The sequence below is a fragment of the Somniosus microcephalus genome, chromosome 13, assembly GCF_052327205.1.
Source record: "Somniosus microcephalus isolate GS21.2 chromosome 13, FLI_Smic_1.0, whole genome shotgun sequence".
In the NCBI taxonomy this organism is placed as follows: domain Eukaryota; kingdom Metazoa; phylum Chordata; class Chondrichthyes; order Squaliformes; family Somniosidae; genus Somniosus; species Somniosus microcephalus.
In genome coordinates, this window is record NC_140999.1 from 120459011 (window position 1) to 120482912 (window position 23902).

At 46.6% G+C, this 23902-nt stretch overlaps 1 protein-coding gene across 7 annotated transcripts in view; it reads right to left on the reverse strand.

Annotated features, from left to right (window-relative positions):
* snx21 (sorting nexin family member 21) overlaps positions 1-23902 on the reverse strand; it is a 74262-nt gene that overhangs the window by 13922 nt on the left and 36438 nt on the right. For all 7 annotated transcript variants that reach the window (XM_086005242.1, XM_086005239.1, XM_086005244.1 and 4 more), the window contains exon 3: positions 17437-17588. In XM_086005242.1, coding sequence (XP_085861368.1) covers positions 17437-17588 — 152 coding nt within the window. The remainder of the gene's footprint in view (positions 1-17436; positions 17589-23902) is intronic.

Here is a 23902-nt window from a genome sequence, read left to right on the forward strand (position 1 = left end):
GTTATCCGGAATTGATGATGAACCAGCACCACGTCGGTCCCGTCGTGCCGGATAAAAAAAAGTTTCCTGTACAAGGATGATACCAGAAATACCTATCAGGGAAGGATGAACAAGCTGGGTCTCTTTTCTCTTGAAAAGAGAAGGCTGAGCAGTGACCTAATAGAGGTCTTTAAAATTATGTACGGTTTTGTTAGAGTAGATACAGAGGGAGTGCTTCCACTTGTGGGGAAGAGCAAAACTAGAAGCCATCAATATAAGATTGTCACCAAGAAATCAAATAGGGAATTCAGAAGAAGCTTCTTTACCCAAAGAATGGTGAGAATGTGGAACTCGCTACCATAGGGAGTGGTTGAAGCAAAAAGTTTAGATGCATTTAAGGGGAGGCTAAACAAGCATATGAGGGAGAAGGGAATAGAGGGTTATGCTGATAGAGTTAGATGAGGAAAGACAGAAGGAGGCTCGAGTGGAGCATAAACGCCGGCATGGACTGGTTGGGCCAAATGGCCTGTTTCTGTGCTGTATATCCTATGTAATCCAAGCACTGAAGACAGTGCAGAGAAGAGCCATGGGCAGAGCTCATTAACATACCTACCTCCACTCTTTGTCCCAATGGCTCCAGCCTGTTTCTGTGAATTTAACTCCATTGTGAGCTAAATTTTAACTTAACAGTAACCGGTTAATAAAAATCATACCACGATTCTTTTGGTGAGAAATCCCAAAGCACGACAGGGTCAAACAATGCTGTTCTGAATGTTCAAGGTCCAATGTCCTGATAGTGCTGGTAAAGTACGCACTGTATAGAAAGTATCAATGGTAGGACTGTTATCTTTTGAGTTTTACCTCGACTGTATTAGAGATGTACAGTTTGTACAGGGGTACGTGCCATTTATGTGGCTGCTGCACTCATCTGATAAAAATAACCAGACTCTGTCACTGGTTCAGCTTGTACTCCTGTCAAATAACAGCTCTTCCACTTAACACAGGGACAGGCCGTGCCAGATATTGGTGACCTGTGACCTTGTATTTTCCTTTTGTTTAGATCTCTTAGGGTCTCATAGAAAGATCGCAGTCAAGAGTACGTGAAGCAAACCAGCTCCCAGGCCGCTACTAATATCATTGGATGTCACTTGTAAGCGTGCAAGGATGAATCACCTTCCCATTGTTTCTCTTTAACTCCATGAAGTACTGTCTGGTTTCCACTCAGCATCTCCTCCAACAGCACAGCGAAGATCAGGAACTGACCATGGAGGAAGCAGAGGGTCAAAGTGGATGTTCTACCATTCCAGTAGAATGTTGGAGCTCTTGATGCACCATGCCATTGCACCACCCTTCGTATCCATTCTTTAGTCCTCCAGCCACTTGACACTGTGGAAGTTGCTCCAGTTTAGAGTCAGGTCACCAGGTACAAATCAAGGGTGGAACAGCCCATCTCAGAGGGGAAGTAAATAGTTTAATCATCTGTAAGGTGCAGGGTTCTCAAAATTCCCGCACTCCCCAAGTTATGGATCAAGAGACCCTGTTTTGGACAAGTTATTGAAAACAGGGTACCCAAAATGGCTTCTGTAAACCTCGTGACCAATACTGACAGGATTGTTAAAAGCAAGGCTCTGCCAACAAGCAGGCCCGGAGACGAAACATTAAAATGCAGGAATCTGTGAACAGAGACTCTGTGGAGCCAGCCAGACAACGTAAACAAGGAATACGCATTTATTCGACTCGAATCGAATCAAAGTAGAATGGGCCTATAATTGTGGCCATTAAGTTTCTGCATGTTTAATGGGTAACAGCTCACAGTGGCCATTAAGTCAGGATGGGGACAATTAGGTCTTATCCATGACAAAACAACCAGGACATCGGGGCCATTAGACCCGGAGACAACCACTCCAAAAGTAGTTAAATTAAATGGTTGTAATCATTTAAAACAGCCCGCCAAAAGTTAAACAATGGACTGACCTGATTTGGCGCACAGATAAGGAGTTGAAGAAACAGGTATAATTGGAGGCCCATCAGTAGCAATCGCTCTCTTGCTCTTGACTTTGACTTTTGTCTGTGGCCTTGGGCTGCTGCTGCTCGTACTCGCGCCCTGGCCTCGTGGTGGGCTCTCTTCTCGCTCCCCGCACCGCTCAACAACCGAGGACGCCCATTATACCGGGGCCAAACGCAGGAGGAGAACGAGACCCGAGTTCAATACCACACCGGACACACAGGCCACAAAGGGGCGAGACGAGACGAGGCAAAGAAGAAGGTAACCGATAAAAGCAGAGAAGGGCAGCGAAAGACGCATTGGTAAAAACCAAATGCCTAGTTATAAGCTGGCGTTTGGTGAAGAAAAGTGGTGACGCATGTATGGACAGTGAGAATTGATATACCTATCAATTCATCCAATGAAAAGCGACGAGTTAAGAAAGTAACTATAGGTTTTTATTGGCTAAATAACAGAGCCCACCCTCGTGGGTGATCGGATCCAACAAGGAGGAATACCAGCCAGTCGACCACCTTTATACCTGGGCAGGTAGGTGGAGCCATGGGCGGAGTCAGCAGTGGTCAGCCCAGGTATAACAGCGTGACAAGAGGCGACCTCGTGTAGTGATACAACAGTGTAAACAGTGATAACCATAGTGTAACGGTATAACAGTGATAACCATAGTGTAACGATAGTGAACGATAAAAGTGGTTTACCACATTCACCCCTTGTTTAGATTTGAGTCCGGCGGGGTGAAGTGTACTACCAGTTCGGGTATGTCAGTCTGTCTGGAGGCCTCGTAAGTCTTTCTGATCGGCGCAGCAGCGGCGGCGGTGGTGCAGTATCCGGTGTTAATGCTGGTGTCTGCGTGGTCGACGAAGGCTCGTGGGGTTCCAGCATGCCGTCTACCTGGGCTGGATTTGGGGGGGGTGGTGGGGGGTAACGGTGGTGTCTCAGGGGTGCCCGAGGGTGCAAGGTCTCGTAAGGTGACTGTGTCCTCCCGCCCGTCTGGGTATGCCACATAGGCGTACTGGGGGTTGACGTGCAGGAGGTCCACCCTCTCGACCAGGGGGTCCATTTTATGGGCCCTCATGTGCTTTCGCAGCAAGACGGGCCCCGGAGAAGTCAGCCAAGTTGGCAGCGTGGTTCCCGTAGTCGACTTCCTGGGGAAAACAAACATTCGTTCATGGGGGGTGGCGTTAATGGCAGTGCAAAGCAGTGACCGGATGGAATGCAGCGCCGCCGGGAGGACTTCCTGCCAGCGAGAGGTTGGGAGGCCCTTAGACTTTAAGGCTAAGAGAACGGCCTTCCAGGCAGTCGCGTTCTCTCTTTCCACCTGGCCGTTCCCTCGGGGGTTGTAGCTGGTGGTCCTGCTTGCAGCGATACCTCTCGCTAATAGGAACTGGCGAAGTTCCTCGCTCATGAAGGAGGAGCCCCGGTCGCTATGCATATAGTTCGGGAACCCGAACAAGGCGAAGAGGTCGTTCAGGCATTTGATGACCGTGGTGCTGGTCATGTCTGGGCAGGGGAAGGCAAAGGGGAAACGGGAATACTCATCAATAATGTTGAGGAAGTACACATTACGGTCAGAGGACGGGAGGGGCCCCTTAAAATCGATGCTCAAGCGCTCGAAGGGGCGGGTGGCCTTGATCAGGCTTGCTCTGTCCGGCCTAAAGAAATGCGGTTTGCATTCGGCACAGGTTTGGCAGTTCCTGGTCATGGTCCTGACCTCCTCGATGGAGTAGGGCAGGTTGCGGGCTTTAATGAAGTGGTAAAGTCTGGTGATCCCGGGGTGGCAGAGGTCGTTGTGGAGGGTCTGCAGTCTATCAGTTTGCACGTTGGCGCATGTACTTCGTGATAGAGCATCTGGGGGTTCGTTCAGCTTACCAGGCCGGTACAAGATATCATAATCATAGGTGGAGAGCTCGATTCTCCACCTCAAGATCTTGTCATTCTTGATTTTGCCCCTCAGTTTGTTATTAAACATAAAAGCGACCGAACGCTGGTCGGTGAGGAGGGTAAATCGTTTGCCTGCCAGGTAATGCCTCCAGCGTCGTACAGCCTCCACGATCGCCTGGGCCTCCTTCTCGACCGAAGAGTGTCGGATCTCAGGGCCCTGGAGGGTCCTTGAGAAGGCGGCCACTGGTCTCCCCTCCTGGTTGAGGGTTGCAGCTAGGGCGAAGTCGGATGCATCGCTCTCCACTTGGAAAGGGATAGACTCATCCACCGCGTGCATTGTGGCCTTAGCAATGTCTCCCTTAATGAGGGAGAAGGCTGCGCACGCTTCTGCCGTCAGGGGGAAGGAGGTGGACTTCATGAGGGGTCTGGCTTTGTCCGCATAATTTGGCACCCATTGGGCATAGTAGGCGAAGAGCCCCAGGGTTCTCTTTAGCGCCTTTGGACAGTGGGGGAGGGGAAGCTCCATGAGGGGGGCGCATTCTTTCGGGGTCGGGGCCGATGACTCCGTTCTCTACTATGCAGCCGAGGATGGCAAGGCGCAAGGTGTTAAACACACATTTCTCCTTATTGTAGGTAAGGTTCAGCCGTTGGGCCGTACGGAGGAATCTTTCCAGGTTAACATCGTGGTCCTGCCGGTCGCAGCCGCAGATGGTGACGTTATCTAGGTAGGGGAACGTGGCGTGCAGCCCGTTCTGGTCAACCATCCGGTCCATCTCCCTTTGGAAGACCGAAACCCCGTTGGTGACGCCGAAGGGAACCCTAAGGAAGTGGTAGAGGCGGCCATTCGCCTCGAAGGCTGTATACTGGTGGTCCTCAGGGCGGATAGGGAGTTGGTGATAGGCCGACTTAAGGTCGATGGTGGAGAATACCCGGTACTGTGCAATCTGATTGACCATATCAGATATGCGGGGGAGGGGGTATGCGTCCAGCTGGGTGTACCGGTTTATGGTTTGGCTGTAGTCGATGACTAGGCGGTTTTTATCGCCGGTCTTAACGACTACGACCTGGGCACGCCAGGGGCTGTTGCTCCTCTCGATGATGCCCTCCTTCAGGAGACGCTGCACCTCAGAGCTAATAAAAGCTCTGTCCCCGGTGCTGTACCGCCTGCTCTTGGTGGCGACGGGTTTACAGTCGTGGGTGAGGTTGGCGAACAGGGAGGGGGGCGGGACCTTGAGGGTGGATAGGCCGCAGGTGGTATGCGGTGGGCGGTTTAAAGGCTGCTGGTTGTCGACTGTGAGTGGGGGGGAGGGGTCCACCGTATGCCAAAGTGACACTTTGCAGGTGGGATTGGAAGTCCAGCCCTAGTAGGACGGCAGCGCAGAGCTGGGGCAGGACGAGGAGTTTAAAATCTTTATACTCCGTGCCCCTAACCGACAGGGTCACAACACAGTAGCCGCTGATGTCTGTAGCGTGGGACCTCGACGCCATCGAGATCCGGTTGCGCGTTGGCCGGACAGTGAGGGAGTAGTGGCTCACCGTGTCTGGATGTATGAAACTCTCCGTGCTTCCGCTGTCGAACAGGCAGGTCGTGGCGTGGCCGTTTACTTTGATGTCCATCATGGACTTGGACAGGTGATGCGGGCGAGCTTGGTCCAGTGTGACGGAGGCTAGTGTATGGTTGAGCGAGCTGCTGTAGTCTGCGGGTGAGGCGGTGGTCGGGTCTGGCGACAAGGTGGCGGTCGAGTGTGGTGGACAAAATGGCGGCGCCCACGAGGTTGAATAAAATGGCGGAGAAGATGGCCGCCCCCACAACTCACGAGGCACTGCTGGCGTCGGTGGCCTTGATCAAAGATGGCCGCCCCCACGACTCACACGAGGGGATACTGGCATCTGTGGCCTTGATGAAAGATGGCCGCCCCCACAACTCACATGAGGCACTGCTTGCGTCTGTGGCTCTCCCCCTGCAGGCCTTCGCGAAGTGGCCTTTCTTATGGCAGTCGGAGCAGGTCGCGTTTCTTGCAGTGCAGCGCGCCCTCGGGTGTTTCGCCTGGCCACAGAAAAAGCAGCCGGCGGCCCGATCGCGGGGCTCCGATATCGCAGCCGGTACCGGGGGTGGCAGTCCCGATCGGGTCCTGGACGCCGACGCTGAGGTAGGTCCCAGAGGCGGCGGTGCGAGGCGTATTGCGGTCGGGGTCGGGCCCGAGTCCCAGGGTCGCGCAGTACAGTACCTGAAATACGCCTCGAGGTCCCGATGGGCCACTTCCAGAGAGCGAGCGAGGGCTGCAGTTGTGTTCAGGTCGAGGTCCTTTGATTCGAGCAGTCTTTGCCGTGAGTAGTCGGACCGAAGGCCTTTCACGAAGGCATCGCGGATATTCTCTTCAGTATTTTCTGCAGCCGTTACCGCTTTAAAGTCACAGTCCCTGCCGAGTGTTTGTAGCGCCCGTAAAAATTCATCTACAGACTCTCCTGGCTGTTGCGGGCGGGATCTTAGGAGATGTCTGGCATACATAGAATTTACCGGGCTCCGGTACTGCTGTTTCAGCAGGTTGATGGCGGCCTCGTATGTAGTAAGGTCCTGTATGAGTGCGAATACTTTAGGGCTCACTTGGGCGGTCAGAACTCTTAGTTTGGATCTCTGAGGCACGCCGGATTCTCCCAGGTAGGATTCGAAACAGCTCAGCCAGTGTTTGAAGTCGAGGGCTGAGTTTGCTGCCTGTGGGTTTAGATCCAGGTACGGCGGTCGGAGGGCTCGCAGCCAGGCCGGCTGCTGTGGCTGTTGTAGCTGGGTGTCTGACTGGTCTGACGGTTCGTTAGACATTTTAAAATTTAGCCAATAAAATTGATATACCTATCAATTCATCCAATGAAAAGCGACGAGTTAAGAAAGTAACTATAGGTTTTTATTGGCTAAATAACAGAGCCCACCCTCGTGGGTGATCGGATCCAACAAGGAGGAATACCAGCCAGTCGACCACCTTTATACCTGGGCAGGTAGGTGGAGCCATGGGCGGAGTCAGCAGTGGTCAGCCCAGGTATAACAGCGTGACAAGAGGCGACCTCGTGTAGTGATACAACAGTGTAAACAGTGATAACCATAGTGTAACGGTATAACAGTGATAACCATAGTGTAACGATAGTGAACGATAAAAGTGGTTTACCACAAGAATAAGTTGGCGTTTTGAACACTGCGAATAAGCTGGCATTAGACGCGGGTGTCCACGCCGCAATGAATATACTGGCGTTCAAAGGATGGGTAGTAAAATCGAATAAGCGGTGAGGACCGCCAACTGACCCCCAACCGCAATATTACCGCCGACGACCGCCCGAGGGAGAAGAAGAAGAAAACCCATCGCAACGAGACGACAACGGTAGCTGAGGAAAGGAGGGTGCTTCGCAGCAACAACTTCAGCGCTGTGCCCTGAGACTACGTGGCGACTGGGTACCCCAAAGGACAGCAGGACCAAACCTCAAAACTCACAACCGTTAAAGCAACAGGTTTTGGATTGGTGAGCATGAATTCCTGGCCCCTCATAGCTTAATCTAGTTAGGTATAGGGGTGGGATAAGGATAAGGGGATTGTTAATGTAGTTGTTTTTCCCTCGATGTGCCGTGTGTTCCCCATTCCCATATAAGTATAATTATTGTTTTTGCCTGTATTTTCATACCAGTAATTTTTCATAAGATTACTGTATTCTGCTTTTAATAAAATCTTGGTTTTCTTACACCAAACCACTTGTCTACTCGATTTTCTGCATCGCCGCCTGTACCTAAGTCCGGTGTCTAGAACCCAGGGGTGTGGGAGCGATTCGAACCACTCAAGGGACAGTCAGAGGCGAAGCTGACTGGGCACCACACACGCCACCCCCTACACATTTTGCGCTCAATAGTGTGCTTCTCACCCCTTGATCTATACAAGGCAGTGATTCAAAGCTAAGGGGAATTCTACTGGCCGCTCCCCTGTACTTCCTGCAGGAAATTCAGATGGAAGAAAAAGAATTTAAGGACAAAAGACAGAAAAAATAAATACCTGGCATCAGTGTGAAGTGTTTGGAACAGATTTCACACAGACTGTGCTGTTCATGAACTGGGCTTCTATATATCCACCAACACAAGTTAGAAACAGAAAAATAGGAGCAGGAGTAGGCCATTCGGCCCTTCGAGCCTGCTCCGCCATTCAATATGATCATGGCTGTCCAGTGCAATTCAGTTCAGGAGTCTCCAGAGAGCAAACAGAACTGCTGTGTACATTAGGGTCATCTCAATCTGTGCAATGCGCTGTTATCCATTAGAGTCCAGAATTCTGATCCCAAGAATGTAGTATACTCAGAACCTTCAACAGCAGTAATGTTGAGATAGTCTGACCCTAGATTCTCAAACACTTCAGATTAGTTCAACTTGTGCTGTCAGGGGAAGCACTTCTCCGAAGGGAGAAAAGACTAAATATTGGCAGATGGGCCACCTCGGGCAGGCTCCCAAGCGCCTCTCAGAGCCTGTTTACAGAGTCATTGTAACAAATGGAAAGTAGTGGGTTGCCTATTTGTGCCTTTGTCCAAGAAACTGCATGTGCTCTAAAATTAGGTAGAATTTTAAAAAGAATGAAATTCCTCTTTCAATAAAAAAATGAAAGGATGTTCTTTTCCCTTTATAACCCTACATAGCCCTACAACCCTCCATGACCTCTGCGTTCCTCCAATTCTGGCCTTTTCTGCATCCCCGACTTCCTTGACCCCACCACTGGCGGCCACGCCTTCAGTTGTCTAGGCCCTAAGCTCTGGAATTCCCTCCGCCTCTCTCTCCACCTTTAAACATAGAAACATAGAAGATAGGAGCAGGAGCAGGCCATTCGGCCCCTCGAGCCTGCTCCGCCATTCAATGAGATCATGGCTGATCATCCAAATTCAGAACCTACCTCTTTGACCAAGCTTTTGGTCATCTGCCCCAGTATCTCCTTCTTTAGCTCAGTGTCAAAAACATGTTTTTGTCTGACAACGCTCATGTGAAGCGCCTTGGGACGATTTAATACATTAAAGGTGCTATATAAATGCAAGTTGTACAGCTCAAGAAGGAAATTTCAGCCTTTGAAATGTATGAGGATATAATTTGTTAGCAGCTCACTAATTATGGATGAAAACAGACATTCAACCAAAAGATCATCTAATACAGGTATTGGGAAAATATTTTTCCACAATATCTGCCAAAGTTTATTTGGGAGGATGAAAGGATGAATGACCTTTGAATCCACCAAAAGGTTAATGACTACATAGCAATAAGGAACAGAGGAGCGTTCTATCTGCCTAGTTTAGGAACTGCCTTGTTCTCCTGATAGGCACAGGAGGCGGCCATTTAGCCCCTCAAGCTTGTGCTGCCATTCAATGAGATCAGGGCTGATCTGTGGCCTAACTCCATATACCCGCCTTGGGCCCAAATCCCTTTACACCTTTGGTTAACAAAAATCTATAAATCTCAGATTTAAAATTAACAATTGACCCAGCATCAACTGCCATTTGTGGAAGAGAGTTCCAAACTTCTACCACCCTTTGTGCGTAGAAGTGTTTCCTGACTTCACTCCTGAAAAGCCTAGTCCTGATTTTAGACTATTTGCCCTAGTCCTAGAATCCCGAACCAGCTGAAATAGTTTCTCTCTCTCAGTTCTCCTTAATGTTTTGAAAAATTTGATCAAATCACCCCTTAATCTTCTGAATTCCATGATACAACCCTAATTTGTGTAACCTCTCCTCATAATTTAACCCTTTGTGTCCAGGTATCATTCTAATAAAACTACGCTGCACTCCCTCCAAGGTCAATTTATCCTTCTTAAGTTGTGGTGCCCAGAACTGAACATATTACTCTAGGTGTGTTCTAACCAGGGCTGTAGCATGACTTCTACCCCCTTGTATTCTAGTCCTCTAGATATGAAAGCCAGCATTCAGTTAGACATTTTGATTATTGTTTGTACCTGTCCATGACATTTTAATGATCTATGTACATGGACCCCCAAGTCTCTTTGGACCTCCACTGCTCCTAGATTTATCATTTAAAAAGTACTCTGTTCTATCCTTTTTTGGTCCAAAGTGGACGACCACACACTTGCCTACATTGAAATCCATTTGCCACAGTTTTGCCCATTCACTTATTCTATTAATATTTCTTTGTAATTTTATGCTTCCATCAATGCTGCTTGCAATGCCACCTATCTTTGTGTCATCAGCAAACTTGGATATGAGGCTCTCTATCCTGTCATCTCTCTCTCTCTTAGGCAGTCTCTCGGAACTGAGGATGACTTGCTTCCACATTAAAAATGAGTCCGATGCGAGACCTACAGTCTCTGTCACAGGTGGGACAGACGGTGGTTGAAGGGGCGGTTGGGTGGGGTGCTTGGGTTGACAGGCGCTCCTTCCGCTGCTTGCGCTTGGCTTCCGCTTGCTCCCAGTGAAGAGACTCGAGGTGTTTGGCGCCGTCCCGGATGATTCTCCTCCACTTTGTGCGGTCTTGGGCCAGGGATTCCCAGGTGTCGGTGGGGACGTTGCACTTTTTCAAGGACTGAGGGTGTCCTTGAAGCGTTTCCTCTGACCACCTGGGGCTCTCTTGCCATGTTGGAGCTCCGAGTAGAGCGCTTGTTTTGGGAGTCTCGTATCGGGCATGCGGACGATGTGGCCCGTCCATCGGAGCTGATCGAGCGTGGTCAAAGCTTCGATGCTGGGGATGTTGGCATGAGCGAGAACACTGACGTTGGTGCACCTATCCTGCCAATGGATTTGCAGGATCTTGTGAAGGCAGCGTTGGTGGTACCTCTCCAGTGCTTTGACGTGCCTGCTGTACATGGTCCATGTCTTTGAGGCATTCAGCAGGGCGGGTATCACTGCGGCTTTGTAGACCATGAGCTTGGTGCTGGGTTTGAGGTCCTGGTCTTCAAACACACTCTTCCTCAGGTGAGCGAAGGCTGCACTGGCACACTGAAGGTGGTGTTGGACTTCATCGTCGACGTCTGCCCTTGTTGATAGTAGGCTCCTGAGGTATGGAAAGTGGTCCACGTTGTCCAAGGCCTTGTCGTGGATTTTGATAATCAGTGGGCAGTACTATGTGGTGGGGGCAGGTTGGTAGAGGACCTTTGTCTTATGGATGTTTAGTGTAAGGCCCGTGCTCTCGCACACTTCGGTGAAGGTGTAGACGATGGTTTGGAGTTCGACCTACGAGTGAGCGCAGACGCAAGCGTCCTCTGCATACTGTAACTCGACGACAGAGGATGGGACAACCTTGAATCTGGACTGGAGGCGACGTAGTTTGTTAATAAATACGGTGAATAGAGGCCCCAACACAGACCCCTGTGGGACACCACTAGTCATATCCTGCCATGTTGACTACCTGCCTATTATCCCTACTCTCTGTCTCCTGCCACTCAACCAATCTTCTAACCAGGTCAATAATTTGCCTTCAATTCCGTGGGCTTCTACCTTAGGTAACAGTCTCTTATGTGGTACTTTATTAAATGCTTCTAGAAGTCCATATAAATAGCATCCATAGACATTCCCCTGTCCACTACTTCAGTCATCTCTTCAAAAAATTAAATCAGGTTTTTCAGGCATAGCCTACCTTTCACAAATCCATGCTGGCTCTCTGACCTGCTGAAAATTTCAAGGTGTTCAGTCACTCTATCCTTAATTATAGACTCTAGTAATTTCCTGACAACAGATGTTAGGCTAACTGGTCTATAATTCCCTGGTTTCTCTCTTTCACCTTTCTTAAATAGCGGAGTGACATGCGCAATTTTCCAATCTAAAGGAAAGGTTCTGAATTGAGAGAACTTTGGAAGATCATAGTTCGGGCATCTGCAATGTTCTCACCTACTTCCTTTAAAACCCTGGGATGGAAACCATCTGGTCCTGGGGATTTGTCACTCTTCAGTGCCATTATTTTCTTCACTATTGTTATTTTGCTTACGTTAATTATGGTAAGTCCCCGTCCTTAATTCAAAATTAGTTTCCTTGAGGTTTCTGGCATGCTATCCTCTTCCTCTACTGTAAATACCGACGCAAAGTAATTAATGAACATGTCTGCCCTTTCCTTAATTTCATTTACAATATCACCGCTTTCAGTTTTCCTAATATAATTGTCAAAACATTGTGTGTTGATTTTGATATCCCTTGCAAGTTTCTTTTCATACTCCCTTTTTGTAGCTCTATCTGTTTTGTCATCCTTTACTGTTCTTTGTATCTTTCCCATTTGCCAGGATCTGTGCTCCTTTTTGCATTTATGTATGCTTTTTCTTTTAGTTTTATGTTGTCCCTTACCTCTTTTGTCATCCATGGCTGTTTTTTTGGCAAGTAAAGCTCTTGCCCCTTAGGGGTATAAAGTGGTTCTGTATCACATTAAAAAAAAATTTGAACACCTCCCACTGATCTGCCGTTTTTACCCATGAATAGATTTGTCGAGTTTACTGTGGGCAGTCTCTGTCTCATCCTGCTGAAGTCAGCCTTACCTAAATCTAGAATCTTAGTAACCGAATGACTGGTAGCACTGGCAGGCATCCTACTTTAAGCTGCTCCTGACTCAGTACTGCTGAATGGCAGTGGATCAATTAAAGTAACACTGTATAGTCACTTCCTGTGGTTTTTCTTCCTGCCTCAGTGAGCAAATCTAGCACTGTCAGAAACTGCAGGAAGCTTGTTTGTGTTTTTAAAAGGGAGGATAAATTGATGCAGCATTACGTAACGTGCCATTCATGACCCAACCAACAATTAGTACTGTTGTTTAGATCGCTAAAGAACATGACCTATACTTTGGCACAAGAAACTGCTCAGAGAACTGTCGACAGGAGCTCCATATGTAATTACGGATCACAAGTTAAGTGTAGGATTCTGTGATTGAACTGATTCTTTACAACAAGCCAACTGCGAGGTTACTGGGTGACTCATGGGGGAAAACATATTTGCTCACACACATCCCCTACAGTTGATGCTTGTTTGAACATATACTTATACAAGTTTTTTTTGTTGTTTTTTTTTTGTTTTTTTTATAAAAGAGTCCAATTGTTTATAAGAAGGCGCATGTAATCTGAATGTTAAAAAGAATAAAATGGACTCCAAGAAAATTTGCTTGGAAAAATCATTAAATCTTTAATCTGCTGCAAAAATACTTCCGCTCATGGATATCAGTCAATCAAAAGGTGTAAAATGTGATTATCTTGCAGTTTTTGCTGTTCAGGAACAAGTACATGGATGAAATTTAAAGAACGAGTCTGACTTTTGGTGCTCTTTTAAAAATGTCCAGACGCTTCCATTCATTTAGATTCAGACTGAATCCCAAATGAGTCTGCAACAACATGTTGCAGATTTACTATCCAATCAAGTCAAGAATCAATTGGTTTGAGCTGGACAGATCTGTAAAACAATTCCCAGCTGCCTAATACATGCTCCAACATGCCTGGGCGGAGGGTGCGATGCATCTGTTTGCCACCTTATCAAGTTAAAAAAAAACAAATTCAGAGGCCTTTCATTGGTGGATTCTAGATTGAATATCAGCAGAGTTGTGGTGATGTCAGATTTAAGGTTTTTTTTGGAAGAGTTAAAGAGGAAGTAGAATTACAATTTTTTTTTTACAGAATAGGAACAGGCCATTTGGCCCAGCAGGTCTGTGCTGGTGTTTATGCTCCACACAAGCTTCCTCCCACCTTACTTCATCTCACCCCATCAACATCGCCTTCTATTCCTATAGTAATCTCGGATGTAATGCTTAAGTTATCCACCAGAGGGAGACAAATGCAAAGGGATTATAATTACTAGTCTTCAGGTAATGTTGCATTATGGGTAGAATGACATCATAAGATCATCCATCTTGGATGCATCGTGCAGTAGAAATACAGAGTGAATGCCTGTAGCTTGTAAGAGCTCTGTTCGCTCCTTATTCTGTGTAAATTAAAAGTAAAGTTTTGAGTTCCTGAAGTCTCACTTATATCAATTAATTGGACCTTACTACTCGGTTATAACATTTGGCGATGAGGATTAACTGTTTCAACTTGAAGGGAAAATACAAGATCACTGCATCTGAATCATGGCTACTCGAGTAGGAGAGATTTCTGCTTTTGATGTTCAAAATCAAACATGGATAGAGTACTGTGAGTTATTGGAGCATTTCTTTGTAGCAAATGATATTGTCGATGTTGGAAAAAGGAGGGCTATTTTGCTAACTTCGGTGGGAAGTCTGACGTATAGTTTACTGAGAAACTTATGCAGTCCTGCAAAGCCTGGAGATAAATCATTTACTGAATTAGTGGACTTGCTAAAGGAACATTTCAATCCCAGACCGAGTGAGATTGTACAGTGTTTCAAATTTAATTCACGGAACAGGATACCGGGAGAAACTGTGTTGGATTATGTAGCGGTGTTGAGAAAACTGGCACATGATTGCAATTACGGGAACAGCTTGAAAGACATGCTGAGAGATAGGCTGGTTTGCGGAATAATGGATGCTCGAATGCAGAGGAGATTATTGTCCGAGACTGGGCTTACGTATGAAAAAGCGTTGGAACTTGCTCAAGCCAGAGAGACGGCTAACCGTGTTGTGAAAGAAATACAAGGTTCAGACTGGTCTACTACAAAGCAAGTTGGAAGTCAGTTTATGTTGCACAAGTTAAATATGAGTCGTACACCACAACGTGCGCATTTAAAAGCATGTTATAGATGCAATGGAGATCACCTGGCAAGGGAATGCAGGTTTCTGGAGGAAAAGTGCCACAAGTGTGGGAAAAAAGGTCATATAAAACATGCATGCAGAGCAAAAGCTACCCTGGAGGTATACAAACCTAAAGGGGGAGAAAAGCAAAACCTGGTAAGAGAAGAGAAAAAACAGGGAGCACATCACATCAGTGGAGAAGCTGAGGAAGAAGACGACGTGTTCATAATGCATAGTATGGTAGAGGACATTCCAAAAGTGGATCCTATCACTTTGCAACTGATAGTAAATGACACTGTCAACTTTGAGGTGGATACTGGATGTGGTGTTACCATAATGAACAGGGAAGAGTACTCAAAATTGTGGAACCGTGCAAAAGTTCCAGAGTTGAAGTCTTGCTCTATGAAGCTTAAAACCTATACTGGTGAACGAGTGACAACATTGGGTACAGCTATTGTAACTGTGAAACACAGGGACACCGTGGAACAGCTACCTGTAGTTGTAGTATCGGGTTCTGGACCAAATTGGTTAGGTCGGGGCTGGATACGAGAACTTAAATTAGATTGGGGAGCAATAAATCAAATGGAGGGAGGCAAACAGTTGTCTTTGCAAGAAGTGTTGATTGAACATGAGAACGTGTTCAAGGAAGAACTTGGAACATTTAATGGCCCCCCAGCTAAGATTTATGTCGACAAGGAGGCACTGCCAAGATTTTTTAAACAACGACCTGTGCCTTATGCCATGAAACCGAAGGTAGAGGCTGAGCTTGATCGTCTTTTGAGGGAGAACATTCTGGAACCCGTGAAATGTTCAGAATGGGCAGCTCCAATTGTACCTGTTTTAAAACCAGACAATTCGGTAAGAATCTGTGGAGATTATAAATTGACTGTAAATAGGGTGTCTAAACTAGAACAGTATCCTATTCCTAAAACTGAGGATCTTTTTGCAAACCTGGCTGGAGGGAAGAAATTCACAAAGCTGGATATGAGTCATGCATACTTGCAGATTATGCTAGATGAGGAATCCAAGAAGTATGTAACCATAAACACACACAAGGGTTTGTTTACCTATAACCGCTTGCCATTTGGTGTCTCATCTAGTCCAGCTATCTTCCAGAGAACAATCGAGGGTGTACTGCAAGGGATTCCACATGTTTCCATCTATCTGGATGATATTCTGGTGACGGGAAGAACCGACCAGGAGCATATGAGCACTCTGAGAGAGGTACTTCAAAGATTGGATAAGGCTAGGTTACAGCTCAAGAGGAGTAAGTATACTTTCATGGGGAATGAGGCCATGTTCCTGGGACACAGAGTGGACGCCACCGGGCTCCATCCAATCAAGGAGAACGTAAAAGCACTGCAGGAGGCACCAGATCCTACAAATGTGACTGAGTTAAAAGCTTACCTGGGACTGCTAAACTATTATAACAGGTTTTTGCCAAACTTGTCAACAGTGTTAGCACCTCTTCACAAACTACTGCGCAAGGAGACACAGTGGCAGTGGGAAGAGGAACAGAGGGTTTCATTTGAACAATCCAAGAAACTGATGCTGTCCTCGGATGTGCTGGTTCACTACAATGCAGAGAAAGACATCATTCTCTCTTGTGATGCTTCACCTTACGGGGTGGGGGCAGTTCTTTCACACTGTATGGAAGATGGAACAGAGCGACCGATTGGGTTTATGTCTCGAATTCTGACCCCAGCGGAAAAAACTATTCCCAGTTAGACAAAGAGGGATTAGCAGTAATGTTTGGGTTACAGAGGTTTCATAAGTACATATATGGCAGGAAATTCACCATATGCACAGATCATAAACCTCTTCTATCTCTTTTTAATGAGATGCAAGCAGTACCACAGATGGTGTCACCCCGAATCCAGAGATGGGCAGTGACATTGAGGGCATATGAGTATGTCATCCTTTACAAAGCGGGCAAGTACCATGGGAACGCAGATGCCTTGAGCCGTCTTCCACTGCCAGGTACACCTATCCGTGCAGCTCCAAAGGACAGAGTTTTGTTGTTGGGAACTGGTCAGGTAGTATGCAGACATGTGGATCAGATACTGACCAGACAACGGGAAATCGAACTGGAGGTTCCAGAGGAAAGGTTGGAGGACAAGTTGGTCCCCAGTTATCCAAATGCACTGGTGGTACCAGCACCACGAACAGAGACAGTTATACCTGGACCCCTTAATCAAGAGGAAACCATCGTAGCAGAGTCAGATACTCTGAGTACTGCTCAGGAGCAGCAGGTGGCTTTACCACAACCAAGCAGGGACTTGACTGTAAGACGTTCAACAAGGTCTCACAAGCCGCCAGAGCGATTGATCACAACCTGCTAAATTCGTTCAGTATGGACTATCGTTAAAGGAGTTTCCTTATGGACTTTTTAAGAATGTTGTTAAGAATTGTTGTAACTTAAGAGGGGGGGGGATATAGTAATCTTGGATGTAATGCTTAAATTAGCCACCAGAGGGAGACAAATGCAAAGGGATTATAATTACTAGTCTTAAGGTAACATTGCATTATGGGTAGAATGACATCATAGGATCATCCATCTTGGATGCATCGTGCAGTAGAAATACAGAGTGCATGCCTGTGTAGAAATACAGAGTGCATGCCTGTAGCTTGTAAGAGCTCTGTTCTCTCCTTATTCTGTGTAAATTAAAAGTAAAGTTTTAAGTTCCTGAAGTCTCACTTATATCAATTAATTGGACCTTACTACTCGGTTATAACAATTCCTTTCTTCCTCATGTACTTATCTAGCTTTCCCTTAAGTGCCTCAACCACTAGGGTACAATAGGGTGCATTTTATCAGACAAACAAACAAGGAGGCGCTTCCCACCCAAGGAAACAATACAATATCTGTCCAACAAAGACAAACCTCCACAGCTACAAACACTCACCACGTATTTGGAGGACGCATCCTGGACCACATTGGCGCTAGTGACCTCAAAGATCAGCTTCTCCACGATGAGCTTCCCTCTGGCTTTTTTATAGCTTTCCTGGAGCTGTTTAGTGAGCATGTTGCAGTGTTTCAGCTCACCCCAGAGACTCTCTGTACAACACAAGAGGTGAAAGGTATTTTGTCACAGTCTCCACAAAGTCATTGCAATAGATGAAAATGGAACGGCGCAATTAGTTATAGCTCTGGGCATAGATATTCAACATGGCTGTGCTCTGTATCGATCTGCATTGTGGCCTCAATACAGGAAATTCTTTCCTCAGAAACACATGGATGGGTGGGAACCTGCAGCAGACCACTCCCGAGTGCCTCCGAGTGGTTAACTAAAGAGTTCCATTGACCTGGATGCGGGTTGCCTGTTCTGCCTTCTTGAACCTCTGAGGTACAAGGCCTGGAGAGGGCTCAAGAGGCCATTCAGGAAGTGAGGAGCTGAAGGTAAAGAATTCTGTACTCTTGAGAACAAATATAACAAATAAACAGAAAGGATGAGCAAAAAGCAAACACTTCACTAATTCTAAATGTACCAGAAAAAGGAGCTGTGTTGCCTATTCTGAGCCAAGTCTTCTTTTTAATTAAATGCCTGGAATATTCAAAGATTAATGCTCAGTGCTCCCACAGTTCAGAATGTTCTTCTGTTTTGTGCTATAAAAATATGTTTAATAACAAAGTATGAAAACAATAAATTTTAATTTGTTTTTAAGCATTTAGCAGAACACCACATTAATTAAATGTGTCCCTAACATTTCCTATTACGTCCGTGTATAATAAGAAACGGACTGCGGAGAATGGTACAATAGGTGTTTACTCAACATGGTTCAAACTGCAACTGATCTGTATAGATCACTACTCAGCGTTATATACAGGTGTGGTCACTGCTGGTACTACAGTATACATGAGCTGTACAAAGTAGTTCCCCCCTTAAAGGTACATACATTACATTACCCAGGCCTCGGTCCCACTTTGGCCTCTCTCAAGATGAGAGTGCTTAGTTTATGCTGTGAAAGGAAGGCAGGACTTACCCATGCTCCTTCACAAAACAGGAAACTCCAGATCTCCAGCACCCCGCCCTCCCCCCAATCCACCTCCTTAAAGGGATGATCCACAGGTTCTGGCAAGTCTCTGGTATCTTCAGCAAATGACCATTCAACATGTGTGGACCTAAATAGTGAATGTCTGTATGTCCTCACTGGATGTCTGCACACATCCAGGCTGCCACTCCAGTGCAGTGCTGAGGGAGTGCTGCACTGTCGGAGGTACCGTTTTTCAGATGAGACGTTAAACCAAGGCCTCGTCTGCTCTCTCAGGTGGACGTAAAAGACTCCATGGCACTATTTCAAAGAAAAGCAGGGGAGTTATCCCCGGTGTCCTGGCCAATATTTATCCCACAATCAACATAACTAAAACAGATTATCTGATCATTATCACATTGCTGTTTGTGAAAGCTTGCTGTGAGCAAATTGGCCGCCGCGTTTCCCACATTACAACAGTGGCTGTAAAGCGCTTTGGGATGTCTGGTGGTCATGAAAGGCGCTTTATAAATGCAAGTCTTTCTTTCTTTGAGCACGAGCACCTCCGGCAGAGGTTGTTAGATAGTGATCAGGAGCTGAACCCTGGCTGATATTTCTGTTCCTAGTCCAGGATTGCTAAGGCCTATGTCAATCCCCTCCTACCACCCTGACTGAGGTCAGGTAACTCAGCACAGACCAGAGGTTGAATCGGGGGCTTTCTTGGGACTTTTTGCACAGCAACACACAGTGCAGGATTTACTGTTGATGATGTTAGCAGATGAACAGTTAACATGTTTGTGTAACATTCGTCTGTCCGCCACTTTAATGGAGTTGTTACCTCATTTAAAATGGGCAGTTAATGCCATCTTTAAAACAATGGACAGAGGAAGGTCATACGAATGCGCTAAGCATTTGCCGCCTAATATCACCCAAGCGTTGCTCACTGAACCTTATGATGGGGTGTGGGCGGGTAAGAGGGAGCCATAGCAAGACAGACAGCTGGTAAAGGGCTGAGCATGAAGCACCATCATCCCTTTTGTCCTTTATTCACTCCTGCCCACCACTCTCTCACAGGCCTTCATCTTTGTTCTTTCCTCCCCCCTCCACTCCTCCTTTTCCCTGGCTCTGTATGTGCTTAAAAATTGTTAAATCTCTAACATTTTGCAGTTCTGATGAACAGTCGCTGACCTGAAACATTGGGCTAGATTTTCGGGGAGCCGTCAGGCGGGGTTTCAGGCGTGTGGGGGGGGGGGAATCCCGAATTTGGGGGTCCCAACACCATCCCGCCCAAAACCCCACCCCACGTACGTTTCAGGGGCGGCGGGTACCCACCCCGCACTGGGACCTGCCAAAACCAGGTGGGAAGGGATTAGTGCCAATTAACTGCCTGTTAACAGGTAGTTAATAGGCAGTTTTTAGCCTAATCCCTATTTTGAGGGGTTTTGTGTGGGTTTCCTGACGGCTCCAAACCACGCCAGGTAGAGCAGGCGGGCCGTCGAGTTGGAGGGGTCGCGATGTCGGTGCTCAGGTGAGTGATGGGTGCATAAGTGCAAAGGTAAGTGTGTTTGGTGTGTCTAAAGTGTGTAAAGAACTTTTACTTACCTTCACAGCCTTTCTTCCTGTAGCCGTCGGGAGCGCATCACTCAGCCGGAACTGAAAGCTGAACGGCTGCGATCTGTGAAAAGTGACAGCCTTCAGCTTTGAGTGCTGCTGAGAGTTCTAACCGAATCTGTGCAGAATGACTCAGCTTAGAACTCAGAGTGTCAGTGTTTCACAGCTTCAAACAGCTGTGAGACACTGATATTTCATCTGTCAAAGAACTCTTGACAAATGAAATTGCCGTCTGTGACGTCACCTGTTGCCGGGTGGCCCTTAATTGGCCTGCTGAGCCCGCTGGGCGGGCTTAACAAGGTCAATCAAGGGAAAATCGCGCGGATTGGCCGGACGTCGGAGTAGGCGGGTCAAAAACCCGAAAGGGGAAGTCCCGCCTTCTTCCCGACAGGTTCGGCAAAATCTACCCCCTTAACTCTGTTTCTCTCTCTATAGACGCTGCCTGACCTGCTGAGTGTTTTCCAGCATTTTAGTTTTCATTTTAGATTTCTAGCAGCCGCAGTATTTTGCTTTTGCTTCAAAAGTACTTCATTGGCTGTGAAGTACTTTGGGATGTCCTGAAGTTGTGAAAGTTGTTCATATAAATACAAGTCTTTCTTATAATGAATGCTATTTTTTCACCACAGTACATACAATGACAAAATGTGGACGACAAAATGTTTTTTACTTTATTCCTGGGAGGTGGGCATTGCTGGCAAGGCCAGCATTTATTGCCCATCCCTAAATGCCCTAGAGAAGCTGGTGGTGAGCCGCTTTCTTGAACCGGTGCAGTCCGTGTGGTGAAGGTACTCCCACAGTGCTGTTAGGGAGGGAGTGCAAGGACTTTGACCCAGCGACGATGAAGGAATGGTGATATATTTCCAAGTCAGGATGGTGTGTGACTTAGAGGGGAACTTGCAGGTGGTGGTGTTCCCATGCGCCTGCTACCCTTGTCCTTCTAGGTGGTAGAAGGTGCGGTTTTAGAGGTGCTGTCGAAGAAGCCTTGACAAGTTGCTGCAGTGCATCTTGTAGATGGTACACACTGCAGCCACAGTACGCTGGTGGTGGAGGGAGTGAATGTTTAAGGTGGCGGATGGGCTTCCAATCAAGCGGGCTGCTTTGTCCTGGATGGTGTCGAGCTTCTTGAGTGTTGTTGGAGCTGCACTCATCCAGGCAAGTGGAGAATATTCCATCACACTCCTGACTTGTGCCTTGTAGATGGTGGAAAGGCTTTCGGGAGTCAGGAGGTGAAACACTTCACCGCAGAATACCAAACCTCTGACTTGTTCTTGTAGCCACAGTATTTATGTGGCTGGTCCAGATAAGTTTCTGGTCAATGGTGATCAAAGGTTTCCGGTCGCTTGGCTACATGTATTAGATTCTAAATATAACATAATTTTTATATATATATATATATAAATTTACAACAGCTGGAACTGATTGCCCAAGATTTTAAATCAAAGGCGAGGAGGGGAGGGGAGGGAAAAGGTACATCTGTTGGCATATATAATGCAGCAGGAGTTAGAACTTTGGTAGGGACCAGAATACCTCAGTTACACCTTTGAATAAAAATTGAATATCATAGTTTTAATATTATTTAGAGCTCTGAATCAATTCCCGTTTTGTTAAATAATCTCACACAACGCTGAGATTTATTTGTTTTAAATTTTTGTTCCTGTACAATGATGAAAATCAAATTTGAAAAAAACTAAGAATTGATTGAGAATAAAAAGAAAGCTTTTCACTACAAAAGTGTCTACACTGTTTAAAAATGAAAAAGGACTATTTCACATGACAGAATAAAATGCTCTCCGTTTATGCTTATTAAAAATCAAGGGGAATAAACGGTTACAGCTAGGGTGAGGAGGTAGCACAGAATTTACTGGCCAATAACCTCTGCATCAACGTATCAAGCCCTTTGATCAGAGTCCTGTAATACATTGCACTTCAGTCTACATGCAGGACAGGGAAGGATGTTGATCTGCACTCACAGTAAGCTCGCCGATATATCTGTCGCAAATGCCAATGGAGAGCATTTTCCTTAGGCTCCAAGACCAACATGACAAGCCACTGGCAGGCTTCCAGTCAACCAATAAATTTCTGTTCATCTGTAGAACAAACGTTTTCCCTTTTTAATAAACTAGTGGTGGACCTCCCATGGCATTGCTGATGGGTAGTCTGCGATCTAGAGAACAGTCATGATGTTTGGCTGCTAAAATGGCGTGTCCCTTTCAAGGCTACTGCCCGAATATTCCCTGTGGGAATCCAGGTAATTATAAATTCCAGTTGCTTATAAATTCCTGATGTCAATTAAATTCAATTTCCTGATGTCAATTAAATTCAATTTCAAGTTCCAGGTCATTAGAGGTCAGGATGAAATGCCCGACTTCCTATTTTTTTCAAAAGATTATAAATAAATTGCTTATTCTTACTCATAGTCTGATCTCTAAAGTCTTTTAAATCCTTGAAAATTGTTCTCTCTGCCGGGCCTAGACCTTGTTTGACATCCCGACTCTCTATTTATCTCAGTTTCCAATCCTTGCCCAGCAGCCCAAGTTCTTCTCCACAAGTGTTGATTCTTTCCTACGCCTTTTCTGTTCACCACTCTACCACTCCTCGACCCCTAACTCCTTACCACCTCCCTGATTCCAGCCCCACCTGCCTGAATCCTCCTCCTTCCAGTCCCACCTGCCTGAATCCTCCTTCTTCCTGTCCCAGTTACTCACTCAGTCTGTCAGAAGCAACACAGATCAGTGCCTCCCTCTCAATTCCAACATTACCCACCTACCAACACCTAGACTTGGGCTTCGCCTACAACTAGCTGTCACTGACCAACCACCCTACACTCCTGTCCTCGGCCACAGGTGACCCTCCACTCCTCGACCCAGCCTCCAAGTTCACCCAGGGAGCTGTCAGGGGAATTTTTCTATGGATGAGTTGGTTCCTGTCAATATTTTAGTCAGCTTTCTTGCTGTTCTGTTTAACAGATGTTCATACAGCCAAAAAGGTTAAATAGCTAAGTGATATCTGCACCAGAGACACACACACAACTCTGCAGAGGAAAACAAGTCAATCTCACAGATGCTCTGTTTTTTTAAATTCCTTCAGTGCAAAAGACATAGGGCTGGATTTTGTCAATGGGGAGCTTTTGGAGGCGGGACTCCCACTTGTCGTGTTTTAGTCCCGCCTCCATTGACTTGTGACCAACCCACGCTATTTTCCCTTGATTGACCTTGTTAATCCCGCCCAGCGGGCTTAGCAGGCCAATTAAGGGAAAGCCAGTTACTGGTGACATCAGCGAGTGATGTTTCATCTGTCAAGAGCTTTTGACAGATGAAATGTCAGCGTTTGACAGCTCTGTGAAGCTGTCAAACACGGACAATCTGTCCTCTAACTTGAGTCCTTCTACTCAAGACTCAGTTAGAGAGCTCGCCTGAGCAGAAAGCAGAAGGCAGCAGCTTTTGACAGTTCAGCGGCCATTCTGCTTTCTGTGCCGGTGAGCTGAGGGACTCCCGAGACCTGAAGGGAGGAAGCCTGCAGGAAGAAGTAAAGGTAAGTAAAACTTATTAAAACAATTTACACACAGCTCACACACTTACCCACCTCCTGGGAAGATGGCGCGGAGGCGGGTTGGAGGCGGAATGGGTACCAGTCCCCATATTCTGCCATTTTCCTGGCAGTCCCGCCTCCAAACCCGTCTCCCCAGGGTTGGCAAAAATCGCCCCCATACTTCCAACGAGCTTACCAAATCTGACTCAAATAAAATCATACACAAAATCTGCATCTAAATAAAGTAGTCACAATCTAATA